This window comes from Schistocerca piceifrons, chromosome 10 (genome assembly GCF_021461385.2).
Source record: "Schistocerca piceifrons isolate TAMUIC-IGC-003096 chromosome 10, iqSchPice1.1, whole genome shotgun sequence".
In the NCBI taxonomy this organism is placed as follows: domain Eukaryota; kingdom Metazoa; phylum Arthropoda; class Insecta; order Orthoptera; family Acrididae; genus Schistocerca; species Schistocerca piceifrons.
In genome coordinates this window covers 115,001,089-115,023,563 of record NC_060147.1, presented here as the reverse complement: position 1 = coordinate 115,023,563, position 22,475 = coordinate 115,001,089, and the positions used below count along the sequence as shown (strand labels likewise).

General features: G+C 39.1%; 1 protein-coding gene across 1 annotated transcript in view; it reads right to left on the bottom strand.

Moving 5' to 3' along the window:
- The window catches only part of LOC124718737 (DNA topoisomerase 2-binding protein 1-like), a 95,451-nt gene that overhangs the window by 11,748 nt on the left and 61,228 nt on the right, over positions 1-22,475 (bottom strand). The window contains exons 5-7 of the mRNA XM_047244353.1: positions 21,188-21,308; positions 19,373-19,435; positions 10,660-10,794 (exon numbers count right to left, since the gene is read on the bottom strand). Coding sequence (XP_047100309.1) covers positions 10,660-10,794; positions 19,373-19,435; positions 21,188-21,308 — 319 coding nt within the window. The remainder of the gene's footprint in view (positions 1-10,659; positions 10,795-19,372; positions 19,436-21,187; positions 21,309-22,475) is intronic.

Below are 22,475 nucleotides of genomic sequence, written 5' to 3'. Positions count from 1 at the left end.
TGTAGGCATGTGTGGAGCAGGACATAAAATACACAATTTTATATCAAACTCAATTTTGTCCACCAGTGGACATCAAGCATTTTTAAAAGTTGCTCCTTGTATGTTATGATACATTAATCGTCAGCTAACCCACCAGACACCGAATAATCACACATCATTAAGATCAATTTAATTTATCCAATGTGGAACATTAGCACATTATACTGCAGATAGAGGTTCAATATCTGATAAATGACAAAGGAGCAACAACAGAAAGCTGCCTATGTACTTGTTAGAAGGAACGGCATGAGAATCCAAAAAAAAGTACAAAAAAGTCCAGATACCTGAAGAGACACTCTTGTATACTTAGTACTCATTTGTGATCACAGATTGTGAGAACTGTTGGAGTAAATATGTACAACATATTGAGAAAGTTCTGTATACACACAAAAATATCCTCTTATCCACACAAAATGTTACACGAGTCTTTTACTTTGAATAATGATTAAAAGGAGGCTGCCAAAAACAAGCCTATTAACTTGAATTTGAAAATCTGGGGTTTATCTCGCACTGAACTTTGACAGAAAGCCCATTAAAAATGGTATCTTCAGAATAGTGTAAATAATTAAAGTTCTAATTTTTAGTAAGTGAATGCTGCAATTACTTTCAACATGAGTCTATACTGCGTGGAGGAAAATATGTACAGACATGGTGGACTCTTTATCACCAGCCTGCACAAAGTTTTTAAACTGTTATCACAGGCAGTTTTTGATGCCATTTCTAAGCTGGGACTGTTCTTTGTGAATACCACTTACTCTGCTACCATAGGAGATAATGAAATTGCCTTTTGTGAGTCTTAGTAAATAAGACAGTGATAAGTAGCTATCAAAGTGAAAGGAGGGCACATTTCAAAATTACAGAAAATGTTATCAGGAGAAGTAAGTATTGAATCATTCAATCATAACAAAGAATCAACTAGTTTGGTTGGTAACGGAACAGAAACTAAGAAAAATTAGAAAGCCTTAGTTCTGAAGTCTGACAGAAAGTGCTCCTGTGAGCCATAAATGCTATGTCACATTCTGTGTCCAAGGTCTCAGAACCAGTATCTAGTTTACAGAGAGAAATGTCTGATATGCGCAGCAAAATTGCCACTGTGAAATGAAAGGCAACTAAACAATGACGTTTGAGAATCTTTTGAAATCGAAATTGCATTTCATTTTTTACAAAAATGCTGTTGTGACATTCAAGTTTTTAAACATAATTTGTCTTAGTCAAAACAATGAAACCACGAGATTTAACATAAACAACAGGTGCTACTGTCTGTCCCTACTGTATAGGTAATCCAACATAAGTTGAGTGTCAAGCTACATCCTAACAAGGATGTGGGGAAGGGAAAGAGGAAAAATTCTTGGAGAACATGAGGGGATGGATGTTTAGGTGTCAGCTTGAAAGACTGCCAACTTTTAGCCATGCATGTATCACACATGCAGTCAATCAGGAGCTACATCATGTATTATGATATAGAAAAAAACACAATTTCACAAAAGCCCATTATTCAGACATTCATGTTGAAACACTCCTTGCATTATTTATTTCTCATTGGCGCACATAACACAAGACAATGCCATGCTGCTAGACTGCTGAGGTTGCAGGCAGTTGTAAACAGAAGGTGATATGTATTGAACATAGCTTCAGAATGAAGCTCAGCTTATCTTCACTATGCTGTACATCTCTCTCAGACAGTGACAAGTAGTAAACAGTTGTAAACAGAAGCCAGGCAACACCAATCACAACCTCAGAATGAAGTTCAACTTGTATTGGGTACACTGTAGAGACACACATACATATGTACGTGCACAATTGTAGTAACATTGTGATTTATCACATGTGCACTACTTTAAATCTTCAGCTCCAACACGTTCCAGCAATTGTTTAAAAAAATCCCTAGGAGGTGCCAGAACACTACTCTGATGCATTCAAACCAAAGTTAACCACCGAATAGCTCCTTCCAAAATTGTCTCTCTGAAGTAGAAGCACTTCTGTTTCAGACCAGCTTCAATCTGAAAAGAGAGAGTCATGTATTTGTTGATCAGTGACAAGCCCACAAAGCATTTCAATATGAACGAGGTAACAACTCAGAAAAAGCTGAGGCAAGAAGCAGGGAAACAGTACTGCAGTCTCAGATTTTAAGATGGTGGTTATCTAACAGATGTAACCACTGGTCAGCATCACCTCACAGTGGGAGGAGCTAGTTCAGATGGTTCTCTCTGAGGAAATTGGGAGGGACACAAGTCCAGGCCTCAAATGCAGGAGGGTCTGTCTGGACAAAGGTGCTCTAATCTTCGTCAGTGATGGAATGGGAACAGTGGATTGGATTAAGGAGATGGCAGAAAAGGTACTTCTGCATGAGGAAGCAACAAAGCTGATCAAGACAGCAGCTAAATTCCTCAAGATCACAAAGATATCAATTTGAGTACCAAAACTTCTTAAGGATGCTCCACCAAAGATCCTGTTCAAGAAAGTATGGGCACAGAACTGTAAGATCTTGACAGAGGATTCGAGGGTAATCAAACACAAGGTTGTACCTGATAATCAAACCTACCCTGAGTCCTCTCCTGGAAAGACAGGAGATGGATGAGGCCCTGATCCAGTATCCCAATTTATATAAAAAAGGTGTATCCAGCCTCGGAAGAACTGTGAGAAAACTGATTTATGCTAGGTATCTTAAAACCTCCAGAACATGCATTTAAGTCGAAAATGGAAAATCATTCATGCCAATGATAGACTTTTGCTAAAGGGACTTAATGACTATCAGGGCAAAAAACTGTAAGGAAGGAAGCACAAATGCTTACCTTCCCTGTGAGGATAGTACTCCCCTTTCCTGGAGAGTGAGGAGTCTGAGAGACAGCTGCTCATAGCTGAATGAACAGCTGCTCGTCAGTTGTGATGCCAATGCCCACTACCTGGAGTGGGGAAGCAATGACACCAACAGTGGGGGTGAGTACATACTAGAATATCTTCTTGAGAGCAATTTGGAGATATTGAATAGGGTTGGGGAACCTAACTTCAGGAACAGAAGAAGGGAAGAAGTAACTGACATAACTTTTGCTGTCCATACCAATGGGCAATTATGTCAAACAATGGCATGTGGTGTTGGACCATACGTATCTGACCACATGTATATTAAGTTTGAGGCTGAAATCATTGTTAAACATACCATGGCCTGTAGGAATCCTAGGAAAACAAGATGAACTTTTATAAGAACAACTTAAACATTCACTCATCTGAATATGTAACTTCACCAGAAGATCTTGAGGAAAGGGTAGGCAAAGTGACACCTCATACTTAGAAAGTTGTCCAATCCCTATGAAGAGCACAAAGAGAAAGGAATCTTGGTAGAACAACAATGTGGTATTGCAAATAAAGCGTGTAAGAAGACTGTTCAAAGTAGCAAGAAGGAAAAAAACAGTGAGAAAAATGTCAGGAGGCCTTTGCAAAATACAGCACTGTAATTAAGCAAGCAAAACTATCATGCTGGAAGTCATTCTGTGATGCAGTGGAAGGTGAAGTTACTTGCAAAACATCTTGCACATTATCTCTCACTCATCACATGCTAACTATTTAATGAATAAATACTGCATTAAAATTTATTGCTGCCAAAAGTGTAATTTATCAGTCTAGACTAGAATTTCATGAATATTTGTGCCATGTAAGTAAATAATGAGTTATTGTTGCAATTCTGCTGTAAAAACTAAGACCAATCTAAGTACATATATAAAAGGCAATGTCCTGACTGACTGACTGACTCACAAGCATCCAGCCCAAACTGCTAAGGACAGAAAATTGAAATCTGAAGATACTGTTGCTGTTATACTGCAGGCATCATTTAAGAAGGGCTTTTATTGAAGTCCATGCATAAGAGGGTGAAACAGGAAATGGAAGGTTTTTTAAAAATATGTCACTATTAAGACAATTTTGAAGTTAGAACATCAAAAAGTGATATTTCATTTCTTGGTCAGAAATGAAAACATGTGTTTTAGCATTTCAGGAACTACAGCCCCAAAGGGGGTGCTATAGTAGGTGTAAGTGTATTTTTAAGTTTATTTCGAAAATAAATCATTATTAAAAAACTACTAACGCATTATTCCCCCCAAGAACCATGGACCTTGCTGTTGGTGGGGAGGCTTGCGTGCCTCAGCGATACAGATAGCCGTGCCGTAGATGCAACCACAACGGAGGGGTATCTGCTGAGAGGCCAGACAAACTTGTGGTTCCTGAAGAGGGGCAGCAGCCTTTTCAGTAGTTGCAGGGGCAACAGTCTGGATGATTGACTGATCTGGCTTGTAACACTAACCAAAACGGCCTTGCTGTGCTGGTACTGCAAACGGCTGAAAGCTAGGGGAAACTACGGCCATAATTTTTCCCGAGGGCATGCAGGTTTACTGTAAGATTAAATGATGATGGCATCCTCTTGGGTAAAATATTCCGGAGGTAAAATAGTCCCCCATTCAGATCTCCGGGCGGGGACTACTCAAGAGGACGTCGTCATCAGGAGAAAGAAAACTGGCGTTCTATGGATCGGAGCGTGGAATGTCAGATCCCTTAATCGGGCAGGTAGGTTAGAAAATTTAAAAAGGGAAATGGATAGGTTAAAGTTAGATATAGTGGAAATTAGTGAAATTTGGTGGCAGGAGGAACAAGACTTCTGGTCAGGTGACTACAGGGTTATAAACACATAATCAAATAGGGGTAATGCAGGAGTAGGTTTAATAATGAATAGGAAAATAGGAATGCGGGTAAGCTACAACAAACAGCATAGTGAATGCATTATTGTTGCCAAGACAGATACGAAGCCCACACCTACTACAGTAGTACAAGTTTATATGCCAACTAGCTCTGCAGATGACGAAGAAATTGAAGAAATGTATGATGAAATAAAAGAAATTATTCAGATAGTGAAGGGTGACGAAAATTTAATAGTCATGGGTGACTGGAATTCGGTAGTAGGAAAAGGGAGAGAAGGAAACATAGTAGGTGAATATGGATTGGGGCTAAGAAATGAAAGAGGAAGCCGCCTGGTAGAATTTTGCACAGAGCACAACTTAATCATAGCTAACACTTGGTTTAAGAATCATGAAAGAAGAACCCTGGAGATACTAAAAGGTGTCAGATAGATTATATAATGGTAAGATAGAGATTTAGGAACCAGGTTTTAAATTGTAAGACATTTCCAGGGGCAGATGTGGACTCTGACCACAATCTATTGGTTATGACCTGTAGATTAAAACTAAAGAAACTGCAAAAAGGTGGGAATTTAAGGAAATGGGACCTGGATAAAACGACTAAACCAGAGGTTGTACAGAGGTTCAGAGAGAGCATAAGGGAACAATTGACAGGAATGGGGGAAAGAAATACAGTAGAAGAAGAATGGGTAGCTTTGAGAGATGAAATAGTGAAGGCAGCACAGGATCAAGTAGGTAAAAAGACGAGGGCTAGTAGAAATCCTTGGGTAACAGAAGAAATACTGAATTTAATTGATGAAAGGAGAAAATATAAAAATGCAGTAAATGAAGCAGGCAAAAAGGAATACAAACGTCTCAAAAATGAGATCGACAGGAAGTGCAAAATGGCTAAGCAGGCGTGGCTACAGGACAAATGTAAGGAAGTAGAGGCTTATCTCACTAGGGGTAAGATAGATACAGCCTACAGGAAAATTAAAGAGACCTTTGGAGAAAAGAGAACCACTTGTATGAATATCAAAAGCTCAGATGGGAACCCAGTTCTAAGCAAAGAAGGGAAGGCAGAAAGGTGGAAAGAGTATATAGAGGGTCTATACACGAGCGATGCACTTGAGGACAATATTATGGAAATGGAAGAGGATGTAGATGAAGATGAAATGGGAGATATAATACTGCGTGAAGGTTTTGACAGAGCACTGAAAGGCCTGAGTCAAAACAAGGCCCTGGGAGTACACAACATTCATTAGAACTACTGACAGCCTTGGGAGAACCAGTCCTGACAAAACTCTTACCATCTGGTGAGCAAGATGTATGAAACAGGTGAAATACCCTCAGACTTCAAGAAGAATATAATAATTCCAATCCCAAAGAAAGCAGGTGTTGACAAATGTGAAAATTACCGAACTATCAGTTTAATAAGTCACGGCTGCAAAATACTAACGCGTATTCTTTACAGACGAATGGAAAAACTGGTAGAAGCCGACCTCGGGGAAGATCAGTTTGGATTCCGTAGAAATACTGGAACACGTGAGGCAATACTGACCCTACGACTTATCTTAGAAGCTAGATTAAGGAAAGGCAAACCTACGTTTCTAGCATTTGTAGACTTAGAGAAAGCTTTTGACAATGTTGACGGGAATGCTCTCTTTCAAATTCTGAAGGTGGCACGGGTAAAATACAGGGAGCGAAAGGCTATTTACAATTTGTACAGAAACCAGATGGCAGTTATAAGAGTCGAGGGGCACGAAAGGGAAGCAGCGGTTGGGAAGGGAGTGAGACAGGGTTGTAGCCTCTCCCCGATGTTATTCAATCTGTATATTGAGCAAGCAGTGAAGGAAACAAAAGAAAACTTCAGAGTAGGTATTAAAATCCATGGAGAAGAAATAAAAACTTTGAGGTTCCCCGATGACATTGTAATTCTGTCAGAGACAGCAAAGGACTTGGAAGAGCAGTTGAACGGAATGGACAGTGTCTTGAAAGGAGGGTATAAGATGAATACCAACAAGAGCAAAACGAGGATAATGGAATGTACTCGAATTAAGTCGGGTGATGCTGAGGGAATTAGATTAGGAAATGAGACACTTAAAGTAGTAAAGGAGTTTTGCTATTTGGGGAGCAAAATAACTGATGATGGTCGAAGTAGAGAGGATATAAAATGTAGACTGGCAATGGCAAGGAAAGCATTTCTGAAGAAGAGAAATTTGTTAACATCGAGTGTAGATTTAAGTGTTAGGAAGTCATTTCTGAAAGTATTTGTATGGAGTGTAGCCATGTATGGAAGTGAAACATGGACAATAAATAGTTTGGACAAGAAGAGAATAGAAGCTTTCGAAATGTGGTGCTACAGAAGAATGCTGAAGATTAGATGGGTAGATCACATAACTAATGAGGAAGTATTGAATAGGATTGGGGAGAAGAGAAGTTTGTGGCACAACTTGACCAGAAGAAGGGATCGGTTGGTAGGACATGTTCTGAGGCATCAAGGGATCACCAATTTAGTACTGGAGGGCAGTGTGGAGGGTAAAAATCGTAGAGGGAGACCAAGAGATGAATACACTAAGCAGATTCAGAAGGATGTAGGTTGCAGTAGGTACTGGGAGATGAAGAAGCTTGCACAGGATAGAGTAGCATGGAGAGCGGCATCAAACCAGTCTCAGGACTGAAGACCACAACAACAAACAACGACATACAGTTCTCAGCTCTTTGGCACAAGTCTAGGAAGTCACAGCTTAGCTTGTCACAAAACCTTAAGATACAAACATAAATATTGTTTACAGCTAATGATACAGTCCAAATTATATTTTTCAAATGTTTTGAAACACCATCAAATGTGGTGAAGCTAATCACTGGCATGAAGTTGGCTGAAAAGTTAAAAAAAAAAACGTTTTAAGTTAAGTAACTACACATTGGTCATGAAAATTCTTTTATTTTAGCTATTATGTTTCCTGTCTGAAAGCTCATAATTTGTGGCAATGGCTGAATGTATAATATTCTCAACCTCTATCTGAATGCCTAATCATTTTCAGACAGATGGGTTTCCTTAGCTTTTTTCAATGAGCTAAAACTTTTATTTGTGTGGCTGACATACAACAACTCGTGCCTAGATCTTATGTAATCCAAGTATTGATCCTTCACAACAACAACTAGAGCAATAGCAAAAGTTAATCTACTCAATTATGTGTTAACAGACACATTAAAATTTCGAAAATTCTTGATGAAATTGGGTTGAAGTTAACCAATTCAGAAAATTTGGGTGAAGTTGAACTTTTCTTGAGTGGTGTTTTTATGAACAAACTTCCATGAACGCAACAAGAACAGGACCTAATGAATGCAGTAACAATGTGACACAGTGGATGCAATAATAACTAGGTGTAACAGTCTAGTGGTGGAGTGAGGAAGTCATTGCTGCAAGTGTCTGTATGTTAACTTATGAACTTGTCATACAGGGTACAGTTCTGTTTGTTGCATCATACAGCTCAGCTCATAAGAGCTGTCAGTGTGAAAGTACCGTGTGTGAACAAAAGTAAATTGGGTGTAGTGAATGTAGCTTGGACATTTGTTATTACATTTTACCATCAAACGGGGTGAAGTTGACTGTGGAGATGAGGTTGACCGTAAAGTTAAAAAAAGGTTTCATATGTTGTAAAAAATTTGCCAAACACAGTAGTTGTAGGAAGGGGGGATGTTTTAAAATTTTGAAGTTGACGTACAGGGGTCAAATGAACAGTGAACATGTTTCTTGTGTGTGGTTCTTCAGAATTCCATAAAGCAAATTTTGTGATCACATTTTTTGTCCTTAAACTTTCTATGTATGTTACTCTGAAGTTAGTGCTAAAATTTAATTACTATGCCAAATTTATTTTTCTATTATTGATAACATTTTAAAACAATCCACAATTATCACATAATAGATGGGATGAAGTTGACTGATACCGCCCCCCTCTACAGTCTGTTAGAGCAAAAGTAAACAGACCAAACATTTTATTACTACTGTTCAACACTCACACTATTGGCACTATAATTTTTGCGTTTTCACATGTACCATTTACTGAACAAACAAATACTAATTACATTACAGGTATTCAATGTAATGTTATTGCACTTTTGCCACTGTTGTGGTAACTTTTGTATTTGCATAGTAAAACATGGACAAAGGCATATCGTTCATTATTGGTGGCGAACTTCTTGCCGTGCATGACTTTTTTCACTGCATTGAACAGCGCATAGTCACTAGGAGCCAGATCGGGTGAATATGGAGCATGTGGCAGCCCAGTAAACCCTAGTTCACACACGGTGCCAATGGTCTGATGACTGGCATGTGGCTGCGCATTGTCATGTTGGAGCAGAACATCACGGCCCAATTTTCTGTAACAGGGTTGTTGAATGTGTCGATGGAGTTGATGCAGTGAAGTGCAGCACTGATCACTATTGAGGGTTGTACTGGGAGGGAGACAGTCCACCAGCAAGATTCCTTCCTGATCCCAGAACACAGTCACCATTTGTTTCTGCACAAATAGCCCCAGCCATAACCTCTCAATACGAGAGCGGCCAGTATGCTTCCACTCCATAAACAGACATTTCTTTTCTGGAGTCTCATCAAAGAACTGTGATTTGATGATAGTGAGCAGACGCTCAAAGAATTCTACTGGATGTGCACTGTACAGTTGCACCAGCTTTGGCATATCTCCACACAATTCTGTTTCTGCGCAAGGGTGATGGAAGAGGGCACCCGTTGTGCACACACCTCCTTCACTTCAGACCTTCGTGGATGATGGTATGATAGGTTCCCCTTAATGTTGCCGTCTTAAGTTCATCAAACATGATTCGCCTGTGCCCCAATTATCAAGTCATGCTGGGCATTGTTTGGTTTGTGTGCAGCACAATCCCTGCTGTCTCTGAACTCTGGTACCCAACAAAACATAGATCTGCAAGTTGATGCTGCTTCCCTGCATATGGTTACTAACCTCTTGTGGATGTCTGAAGCAATAGCAGTAGTAGCCATTCAGAGAAATCACACTGTCCATTGTCACCTGTGCTTGTCTGTTTCCACGCTGTGTCATTGCAAGATGGAACGGTGCTGTTGCAATGCACCACACATCAGAAGCAGCAATGCTGTCTGGTGGTGGTAGACAATACTTTGTCTCCTTCACACATAAACTGACACATTTCACATTGCTACATTGCAGGAACTTTAGGGGGATTGACAATCAGTACTGAATGAACTAAATGTGTATAACAAATAAATTTTATTGCTTTAAGAAATATTCAAGTTTAAAATCCAAAATTGGTCAACTTCACCCCACTTGATGATAATCATTGAAATATCAAGAAGAAATGACATGGATAGTGTTGTGACTCGCCGATCATTCAAAGGGCCGCCGCACAATTATGCGCGTCCTCTACGTGCGGCGCTGTCTGCCAGCCATGCAGCAGCTGCGCCACCTAAGCGGCCAGCCGAGCAGCGGCCACTAGACTGGGACTCAGTGCTCATTCTGATGCTAACGTGTACGCATGTCTTGCTTGTCAACTTACTCTGTGACTTATATGTGTTGTGTCATTCTGAAATATATTTATCAAACTTAACGTTATAACAGATAGAACATTTTGTTTCTTTGAAAAATGTTAGGACCTAAAATTGGGAAGTAAATTTGTCTGACATATAGGATCTCATTTGCACAAAGAGGGGAACTGAAAAGTCACCTTACATGTATAAATAAACATGCAGAATTCACATTGTTTCCACTTAACTAGTTTAATGACACCTTTTACATTAGTTTACTGACACCTTTTATGTTGGTGTGCCAAAACAAACACTGTAACACCAGTTTCTCCCAGTAATAAAAAGTGAAAGTTACAGAGCACAAAACAGCAAGTTTTTTACTTGAGGTAGCTAATAATGCTATATTATCAAATAGTCATTCAGTTTACTTGAATTACTTACAGTCTGTGAACTACTTTCTGGCTGCACATTGTCCCTTGAGGTACCAGCTACAGGTGAGAAGATACGAACACGTGTTGCTGCAGGTGGGGAAGCCAAGATATCACCATCTTTTGGCTGCAAATCTTCTGCCTTGCGCTATTTTACAACAAAAGCTTCCAGTTATGTGAAGAGTCTACATATCCAGTAAATGAGAATGATACAATACATGGACACTAATAAATACTACTTTTTAAACAACAGTGTCACTAACTTGTCATGCAATATTTTGGAAATTTCACTGAGAGCATGTTACAATAGCCAATTATTTATTAAATAAAGTATTACTTAAACTTCCACTTGGGATAATACTGATACTAAGGGATGAATATTAGTGAAACCTCCCTCAATCTGAAAGCTGATTTTTTGATACTCCAGCGATTTACTAGTCACAGTTCTATTGGAAGTGGTGCACCCTTGTCTTTCTCTGACCTATGAGCTCGCTTGTCCAGCCAGTTCTAAAGGAACTTAGGATTTAGCATGGACTTCAAAACCTGATGCATCTAAGTATTTACCAGTCATTGACGAAAAAAAAAAAAAAAGGGTCATTCAGTAAGCAATACAATACATTTTTTCCTTGGTCAGTTTCAATTAGGAAATACAGAATTTGTTGTGCGACATTATGGAACAATCCCAATTCAGCCCCTATATTTTAACTAAGTTCACATAGGTGGTGGCACTATGCGTAGGCTTCAAAATGGCATCTTTAAAGATGTGTGTTCCAAGCAGAGAGACATAACTGAGTTTCACAGGTATTCATAGGTGCTTCATTGGTGCTTGGGGCATGTCTACAGAGACATGGCAGTGAACAAAAGCATGCTGAATCGATGGTCAAAGCATCTGTCATTATCACAACAAGGTCACACAAACCTGTCTGATCTCCCACATGCTGGCCACAGCGCACAGCTGTGACTACTGCAATGTTGGAATGCGGAGACACTCTCATTCAAGGTGATCGATGGATCACTATCAAACATGTTGCTCCACCATTTCTGTTGGTAGAGCTGACAATAGATGTTGCCTCTGAAATCAACTAATAGTGTGATACCACGAAGGCATACAAGATCTCCCAGTAAGGTGGCTTAAGGCTGCCACATTGACCAGAGATTATGCTGAAAAATAGGATATAGCCAAAAGAGTGGGGAGTAATGTAGTGTACTAGAATCCTGAATAAAATCAATCTGCTTTCAGAAAAAAATGTGTTGTATTACTTATTGAATTCCCCTTGTACATCTTAGAATCGATCAAGGATTGAAATCCAGAAAAGCCATACATCTGAAATTTCTTCTGCATTTAATAAGAACTAGGAAACTACAAGTGATAAAAATACTGGAATCACACACTACATAAGAAGTTAATTTGTCTAATGGTCACGTTCATCTGGAGTTGATTGAGATGCTGCACAACATCAAATAAGCCCACAGTTGCATGTGAGGTTTTCACACCTAGCTTATCCCGGTCACTTCTGATACTTCCTCTCTTATCCACTTCAGTTGATCCTTCTCGACCCAACATACCATCTTCCTGGATGTTGACCTCCTCATCTCTAATGGCTCCATCTACACCACCATCCACATTAAACCCACCAACCACCAACAGTACCTAAATTTCAAAAGCTATCATGCCTTCTGCACCAAAAAATCCCTCCCATACTGCCTAGCCACCCAGGGACAGCATATCTGCAGTGACAAGAACTCAATTCACCAATATGCTGTAGGTAAACACCAAAGCCTTCACAGACAGGTCCTATTCACTCCTAGTCTGCAAACAAATCTCTCGTGCTATTTTCCCACATACCTCCAATCCTCCCACCACTCCCAAGAGCCAGCTACAAAGGAGTGCACCCTTCATCACTCAACACCACCCTGGACTTGAACAACCGAACTACCCTTCATCGGGACTTAAGTTACCTATAATTTTGTCCTGAAATGGGGGCATCCTATTGAAGATCTTTTCCACACCTCTTGAAGTGGTGTTCCATTGCTTACCTAAACTCTCCAACATTGACATCCATCTCCATGCCACTCCCAATCATAATCCCTCACCACAGGGACCATACCCCTGTGGAAGACCCAGGTGCAAGACCTGCCCAGTTCACCCACCCAGCACTTTCTATTCCACTATGTCACAGGCATATCCTACCCCATCAAAGGCCAGGTCACCTGTGAAGGCAGCCACATCATGTAACAACTCTGCTGCAGTCATTGCTCAACTCCAGAATGAGATATTCACTCTGCAGCAGAGTGTGCGCTGATATGAAACTTCCTGGCAGATTAAAACTGTGCGCTGGACCGAGACTCGAACTCGGGACCTTTGCCTTTCGTAGAGCACTTGCCTGCGAAAGACAAAGGTCCCGAGTTTGAGTCTCGGTCTGGCACACAGTTTTAATCTGCCAGGAAGTTTCATTGTTCAACTGTTTATACTTGTATGAATACAAAGCAGCTGCCCACGAGGATGAACGATCACTGCCAAAATGCGCCCAAGAGCAAAGTGGACTGACCTGTTGCACAACTTTCACCTCTACATAACATGGTTGCTCTCAATGGCTGCCTCACAACCTGTGCCGTCCGGATCCTCCCCATCACCAGCTTCTCTGAACTGCACAGATGGGAGTTATCCTTACAACACATTTTCTGTTCTTGAAATCATCCTGGCCTCAACTTACTGTAACCTGCTGTCCCCGCACCCTCCACCCAACTGTTTCCGCCCCCTCTTTCCTGTCACCTCCTCACAATTCGCCTCCCCTCACCCGCACTGCCTGCTGGTCTCTGCTGACACACTCATCAGTCTTTTCCCCTTCTCTGCCCCTCTCCTATTCTGCTCCCTGTCCTACCCCCCACCACAATGTCCTGATGCTGCACCTGTCAACCCTATCCCGTACGCTTCACCAAACAGTGCAGATTCCTCTTCCGCCCACCTGTGCCCTTCTATTCCTCCCTTGTTCCTTCCCCACTCCAGACTGCTGCTCCCAATCAAAGTGTTTCAGTTGCATTCTGGCCAGAGCAGCCAGAGATAGTGGTCATGTGCGTGTGTGAGGTGTGCTTGCTTGTATGAATCTGACCACTTTTTTATTTTCTGGAAAAGACTTTGGCTGAAAGCTTATGTATAACAGTCTTTTCATCATGCCTGTCTGCAACAAATGTCATCTTTATGGTGAGCAGCAATTTATTCTTTTTATGATTTGCTGATGCTACATTATCTATTCTTGGCCAGGCTGTCACCTGCTCCCCTACCTATCAGTATCTGATCCTCTTCTCTCAAATCTGTATTCAGTGCCTCAGTGTTGGCCATTACCTGACCTGCTCTCAGTTTTTTCTGTAACTGTTGGCCTTCATCCTCTCCCAACTGCTAGCTAACAACAAGACTTTTTATTCCATTCAACTCACTTTCCAACCATTCTCTTACATTCTTACCTATAGCCTGGTAACACCCTACTTTCTTCTACAGCTGAATGAGGACCTTCCCCTTCAACAAGTAACAGAAATATCCTAACTGCTCCCTTTCTGCCTCTATCTGTCACCTTTTCCCAAACCCTACTTTCTTTTGCTTCTCTCAAATGTTCTAATGCACAAATCTTCACCTCATGTTCTATGATCTTGTATTTTAAACATAACCGAGCCATGGTGCAGTCGACCTGGCTTCAGGTTTGATCAGGGTTTGATATCTTGCATTAAAGCACAGCTTGGATATTAGAGAAACTCTGATCAGTTAGTCTTGAAAGGGTGTGCATGGTGGCACTAGAGAGCAGACATACAGACAGACGAAGAAGATTAGGGCAGGCAGTGAGTGAGTGAGTGAGAGAGTGTGTGTGTGTGTGTGTGTGTATGTGATAGAGAGAGAGAGAGAGAGAGAGAGAGAGAGAGAGAGAGAGAGAGAGAGACTGCTGGGTGAGTGCTTCCCTGCATAGATAAGCGGTGGAGACACAATGACATAGTGCAACCAGTCATATGCAGAGCCACTGTATGTGGTGTCCTGGGTGGATGGGTGGCCGTGTGCTGGATGGGTCCTGCCAAGCTGAATGGAGTATGTGTCATCATGCTGTGTGTTAGCTTGGTTCAGTTGTATGAGTAGATCACACTTTTGGCAAAGCAGTTGTTATTTAGTTCCCACAGACAGTTAGTGGAAAATGTTACTGGCGCTACTGTGTGCAACACACTCAGCTTTAAATGGGTCTTGTAGTGTGGCTAATGTATATGAGAAATGTATTCTAGTACTAATGATGAAAGCTGCAGTGAAAGTTTTACATACTGCTCTAAAAATCTGTACTAAAACAAACCTCTGTGAAGTTCACATTACTCACTACCAGACATAATTTAGTTCCAGTGACCATGTAGTAACATGATGTTAAGAGCACCTTAAATTTAAAGAGTGCAGTATACCAGGCAACTGAGGTGTGGTTTATTCATATTTAAATTTGCCAATTGGGTTTGCCTAGCTTCTTTCCTAGTTAGACATTTTTTTGGTAAACTAAATTCCTTGCTTTCAATTGCACCAAGTAATTGAGGTGCAGGGTTTGTTTTTAATATTTAAATTTGTCAGTTGCTTTGGCAATCAACTTGTCTAGCTGCTTCTCTGGTTAAGTAACATTTTTGGGTAAATTAAAGGCCTTGTCTTTAAATCAGCTATCAGCTAACTGATGTTATTAAGGCCCAAGGTATTTTATATTGATGTTGCTTGGTTATTACAAGTGCTAAACAGTTGTTGTGTTGCTAGCTATTGTTACTGTGTGCAGAAATTTTGTGGATGAAAAGCCAAACTAACAACCACACAGATGGCATATATGAATGATACCAGCTGACCGCCCACTCTAAACTTAATCTGCCATGTAAACAGAGTCCTTTTGGAAATGAGGCATTTTATGTTCAAGTAGGGTAAGAAGGATTAGCCTACTTCCCATTGCATTGCGTACCTTTCAAGTGACTCAATTTGTTGTAAGTGTGAATATTTGTTTTCTTAAAATTTATGTGAACAAATTTTAAAATTGATGAAAGCTCTGAAAGTTTTGCAGTTAACGTTTTAATCTAGTGTAAAGTTCTTTAAATGTTTTGACATTTGGCTTTATTGTAAGAATTTGCATAAATACAGATTTAAAATGAAAGTCAAAGAGACTAATAGATATCAGTAATGATGATTTGAAATTACCAGCCTTTGGGTATTTAGTAAAATAAATAAGTCTTTTTATAAATAGTGCTTAACATCTCCTGTCCCAACACCTCTCCTACTCCCCATGTTTGGAATAACCCATCTGTTCCAAAATTAATTAGTTTTTATGCGGTTGAAATTGTGCAGAATAACTTAAAATTTAATATTTTCAGAGTATGGAACCAATAACCTACATACCCATGTGACAGCCTCACTGCTATAGGTTGCACTACAGTCACCCTAATGAAACCACAATCTCCATGCAGCAAACCCAAACTATTAACTAATCTGTGGCATCATGCACATTTGGCACCCATGGTCCTACTTTTATACTTAATTACAGACATGTGCATTTCAATGCAACTGGTAGCCCCTTACAGTTGTATTTTTGCGGTTGCAAAACTTATAAGGTACAACTAGAGAGTCTGCAAACTATCATTTGAACAGGTTATGGCAGTACGACCAACAATTTGACATGTCAGCTGTTTATTATTAAATATACAATGGATTACAGGATTATGTTTAAATTGCAATAGAAGATGCAATTTATTTTTGGCTCTCTTGTAAGCCTTTTTTCTTTCTCTTGTTGGCAAGTTAAAAGTAGCTTTTTTTCCCAAAAGCACAGCAAGGTTTACGAAATCTGAGACAAAATCCTGAAATAGTGTATTACAAAACAACAACTGAGCAGAAGTAAGGTCAACAACTTGTGAAAAGCTCATGCACAGAATAAAAATAAACACGAGTTTCCTTCACATATGTTATTACAAATTCATACTAATTCTTATTTGAACAGTAATTGAGTGCCCTTATAATAATTCATTGAAAAAATATATTGCAGTAGACAAAAATGTTTTGCATGTTAACTATATGGAGAAATACTCTCCACTTTGCATGCTATCATTGGCCAAAAAGTTGTTTCGATATCTTGATCCATGTGGGACATTATGAATATTTCACTCTATTGTTTGTGTGCATGATCAGAAGTGAGTGTGCCACATACAATCCATTTTCTTAACACTGAAGATAGATATAGACCTCATCTCAAGTTTAAAGAAAAATTAAAAATGTTATCTACATTTCAGTAAACAGCATTATACAAGTTAATATGCACCAAATGCAATATTGTAGCGACCCTTATTTTTAATTGGAAACTATTCAAATATAGTTCAATATCTTACTTCATGTAGAAACAACATAATAATCATGACCCGTAACGAAATTATAGACAGTTATGATGAAGCCGAAGAGAGGGAGCTGTAAGCATAAGAGGATTTAAAAAAAAAAAAAAAAAAAAAAAAAAAACCACAAGTAACAAACTGTATGAGAAAAGTTGCAGTGCAACAAGTGTGTGCATGCCTCCATTCCTGCAGAGAACCAGAGATGGGGAAAATGTGTTCCATTCATTAAAGATGAAGCGCACAGCTCCGTATGTGGCAGCAAACTGAGGGGACTTATAGAGATCAGAAATGAGCTCCATATACTCGCTTTAAAGTGAGTCCTATGACATCATCTCTAAACTCGCCGTCTCCATATGGTTGAAGGATTTACTCACGAGTCTTCGCTGCTGCCCACTTGTCACTTGCATCTGTTGTTGAGTACAACTGGACTTGCCTCACTCAGAAAAGAGAAAGAGTACACGAGTTAGCAAGTATGACAGTAGACTCAGGGTATTCCAGCTACATATGCAACATTTTAGAAAGAAATTTTTGCAATTAGATTATAAATTACTATTTATTTATTTAACAAAATCATTGTTTCAGCTTTATAGCCATTGAAATGATAATTAAATCAAGACCCTAAGCTGTCAACAGGAGTTGGTATACATCAACGGGGACAGTTGAAAATGTGTGCCCCGACCGGGACTCAAACCCGAGATCTCCTGCTTACATGGCAGATGCTCTATCCATCTGACCCACTGAGGGCACAGAGAATAGTGCGACTGTAGGGATTTATCCCTTGCACGCTCCCCGTGAGACCCATATTCCCAAGTTAATGTCCAAACACTACATTCGTGGTGCCCCTGCCCATTACACTCATTACTTGCGGCAGACAATTTTACCGAGTCCCATAAGAGTTCGGGCAATGCGTGTGCATCCAGCACAGAAGGAGGTCAATGGCCAGTTAGACTTAACTATATGAAGAGGGTATCTGTTCTTTCGGACATGTCCGAAAGGACAGATACCATCTTCATATATTTATAGTCATTCTTCAGTGCAGGTTGAAATGTCACAGTATATCCACCCTGCCAGTCTAAATGATGTAAGCAACCATTAGGCAGGTTGATTATTATATACCAGTATACTGACTGACTGGTTAGCAGTGAATAATATTCAGTGTGTGTGAGACTGCTGTAAATTTTTAATATCTGTTCTGAAAATATCTAACAATTACATTGACAAGCACTCACTTTTGAGGTGTTGCTGGGTCAGTAACAAGAGTGCCAGAAAACTTGGCATGAGGATGAAATAGATTCTCTAAATGGTGACTAATTACTAAATAAATTTATAACAGTCTTCATCAAATTTAGAGAAATGAATGATAGTCCAAGGTACACAACTTGCAAGTTTCCATGAACAAAAGAATACAGAAATAGCATGCTTTTTGGTCACAGGGTTTATAATAGTAACATTGTTCCATGCCAGTTTTTGTTTGACACACTTGACAAGTATGAAGCAACTGCAGTGCCACAGTGTCAGACTCATCAAATTTACAGCAGCAACAAAGGAAGCCTGTTAACACTGAAGTCAGAGCAGCACCTTGTTTTTGTGAAGTATACAAACTGACACATTAGACTCATAGTTGCTCTCTTTCTGATCTCTAGCAACTGTGCCTTCGGAACAGAGGGGTGGACTCACCCAGTGATGAGAAAGGAAATGCATTTCTGCACAGGGGTCAACTTAACTTGCATGGGCTCCGCATATGGATATGCATACATAAATTAAGCCTACCAGTTGCAGCTCCCAACAATGACTATCCTTACATAAAAATAACTGGAATCAAACTTGTGTTAATTCCTGTAGCTGAACACTATGAACTTTGACACTTTGCATTTTATTTTATTTAAAAGTCTAACAAATATAGTATTTATCATGCAAAAATTTAATCCTGGGTGTATGATTTTACTTGTTATGAACTTTTTACGTTTAATGAGTAATAACAACGGTAAATTGATATGAACTGCAACATGCACTGATACACTTCTTTGCTGCATGTGCATAAAACAGATGAAATTAACTGTTAAAACCTGAATAATAACTTAACTTTATGGCTGCTTGACATGCTCTCTCTCTTCCCTCTCCCCCCCCCCCCCCCCCCTTCTATCTCGTACGTTTGTGCCACTGCTTCCATACAACCCTTGTGTGGTTATATAGTGAGCTGGTGTCTTTAAAACTGATGTTAGCCTGTCCATAGTGATTAAAAGAAAGAAAAGTATGAGTTTGACATCATAACAGATGGAGAACCATCTTAGAAGACAGTCAGGTGAAAACTTCAAAACAGCATATGAGATAACAGTAATTTGCAACATTACACCTACCTTTCTTGGAATGTTTAGTCCTCCAAATGTTTCCCCCGACTGGCCCTTAATCTTGGACAAAGGCTAAATACAGAAAAACCAAAAACATACAATTTTAGAGCAAAACTGGTATATTTTTGCACATTTTTATTGTTTCTAGAGGCAAAGAGGCAAATGCCATATATAAACTGAAACTCTAAATTGGCATGGAGCATCTGTCTCACTTTTGCAGAAAAAATTTTCCACAAGTTACATTACATTAATTGATGTGGAACATATTACAATGGATTATAGTTGATCAAAATTGTGTGACAGCAGTTACCAAAATAATAACAATAATAAAAATAAGAGTATAATTAGAGCAGTTACTAAATAATAATAATATTAACCTAGAATGAGATTTTCACTCTGCAGCAGAATGTCCATTGATATGAAACTTCCTGGCAAATTAAAAATGCTGGACCAAGACTCAAACTCCGAAACTTTGCCTTTTGCAGGCAAGTGCTCTACCAACTCAGCTACCCAAGCACGACTCACGACTCATCCTCACAGCTTCAGTTCTTCCAGTACCTCATCTCCTACCTTCCAAACTTGCAGAACTAGCCCTCCAGGAAGAAAGGATGTTGTGGAGATATGGCTTTGCCACAGCCCGGGGGATGTTTCCAGAATGAGACTTTCACTCCACAGCAAAGTGTGTGTTGATAAGAAACTTCCTGGCAGATTAAAACTGTGTGCCAGACTGAGACTCAAACTCAGGACTTCTGCCTTTTGAGAGCAACTGCTCTACCAACTGCGCTACCCAAGCACGACTCATGACCCTTTATGGACAGCCCTGCAGGATTCATGGTGTCAGTTCCTTCCAGCAGTACTTCAGACACTAGTCGAGTCCATGTCACATCATGTTGTGGCACTTATGCATGTTCACGGGGGCCCTGAATGATATTAGGCAGGTATACCAGTTTCTTTGGCTCTTCAGGGTATTTGAAATAAATTGGTCATTAACTTTTTGAGATTTTTGGGAACAATGTTAAAAACCAAGTACCAAAAATATTAAAAAATTATGTAGCCTATGCCTTTCTGAATGCTTATTAGAGGATCATGAAAAAATTTGAAGTATACCAATGAAGAACTTTTTCAGACATTTGCTCACAACATTTCTTCTTTATATATTAATATACATTTAAATATACCCATATATTAAAAAATATGTAGCTGGTGTCCATCTCAATGTTTGTAAGAGAATAGTGTAAAAAATATGAAGTAAATTGGTCAAGAACATAAAGAAACTACGTAGCCTATCTCGATCTGAATGTTTATTCAAGTATTGCCCAAAAATTTAAGTAAATAGGTGAAGTGCTTCTTGAGATTCTTGCTAACAATGTTTCCTTTTTATATGTTACTATACTTATGTTCATATAACACACATATTTTTAAAAAAATATAGCCTATGTCTGTCCAAACATTTGTTAGAGTATTGGGTAAGAATTTAAAGTGAATTAGTAAAGAATTTTTCCACGTTACGTAGCTCACAGATATTTGTATACCATGCATTTTTTAAAAAAAAATACGTAGCCTATGTCCAGTCAATGTTTACTGACTATCATATAAAGATATGAAGTAAACTAGTGAACAGCTCATCTAAATTTTTGGTAACAACATAAAACAATGACTTGTCTTCGTAAAGTAGTACGGATGAGAGTAGTATTATGTCTGTCTTGCATCATTTGTCATTCTTTCACATTATAAGAGGGAAACAGAATAAAAATGAGACAAAATTATTGCAATTGAGAAGTACTGGCACATACTGACAAGGGTTCGAGGTTGTCACCACCATACCTTTCTGCTCAATCGTAATGGTAGTTCAGTAGGCTTCACAAATACCAAGAAATGTGATTCGGGTGCAGGATGCCTTTGCTTCATGCTCTCAAGCAACCAGTCAACAGTTACAACATGTGGTCTGAAAATTAGAAAGAAGATGTAAATTATAAAATTAGAAAGAGAGAGAAGTGTAAGATTACAGCCACAGACCATTCTGCCAGTATAAAAAACAAAACAAATTATCTCAAACCCATGAGGATGTGATTCACATATGTACAAAATGCTATTTCACCTACTTCCTCCTCTTCCACCTCCTCCACATACATACATATTTGCAATTGACTACATTGTCAAGACCTACAAGTTTCTTGAAAAATATATGGGTATGGAACATAAAAATTTTCACACCTTATCTTCTGGGATTCTAGACTTGCAATGCATATCAAAATAAGCAATATGCATGTGTGAGACTTTCACTGTATGAAACATAATGGAGCAGAATGGAATGAAAGTTATCACTCAGTGTCTCTGCCTTGAAGAAAGAATTTGGTATACAGTTATTCTAAACCAAGTAATTGTTTCCGAGAAAATACAGATAGAAAAGAAAGAAGCAGAATGGTGCACATCAGAGAACGTTTCAAGTTTCAACAAATACTGAGGGTTCATTCCCATTCCATTATAACAAGTTTATGTTAATTAAAGGAAGTTCCTGGCCTATATCAATGAAAAAGTGGAATTTTTTACATAATTTGCATTCATGAAGTATATAGATAATGTCTACAAATAGACTTTTTGTCTGTGAAAGTATTTTAGAAGTTACAGAATGTTGAATGGGACCATGCACTGACCAAAATGTAAGCAGCTGTAGGCGCTCAGTGAATTGGTTAAAGAAAAGATTCAACCAGTACACGAATTTCTGTCCAAAGAAGATTTGCTTAAAAGATGCACTGGTGTCAGTACACATAATGAGCTCCCATGTGTGCATTTGGAAACTGGCTTTGAAACATCATCATTGTGGGGCAAAAATTGTTTAAACAACTGCTGGTATATGCAGTGAAGGTTATTCATCTATTCCGAATATCATGAAGATGTGAGGAATTGTCACAGGGATGAACACACAAAAAAAAAAAAAAAAAAAAAAAAAAAAAAAAAAAAAAAAAAAAAAAAAAAAAAAAAAAAAATATATGCAGTCCTGACAGGAAAAGCATGGTTGTTGTGGAGCAAGGAATGTCTCAGATTGTTAAAAGTGGTTAGTTTGAAAAACTGCAGAACCACATTCAGACCCAGAACATATCTGAGGAAGAGC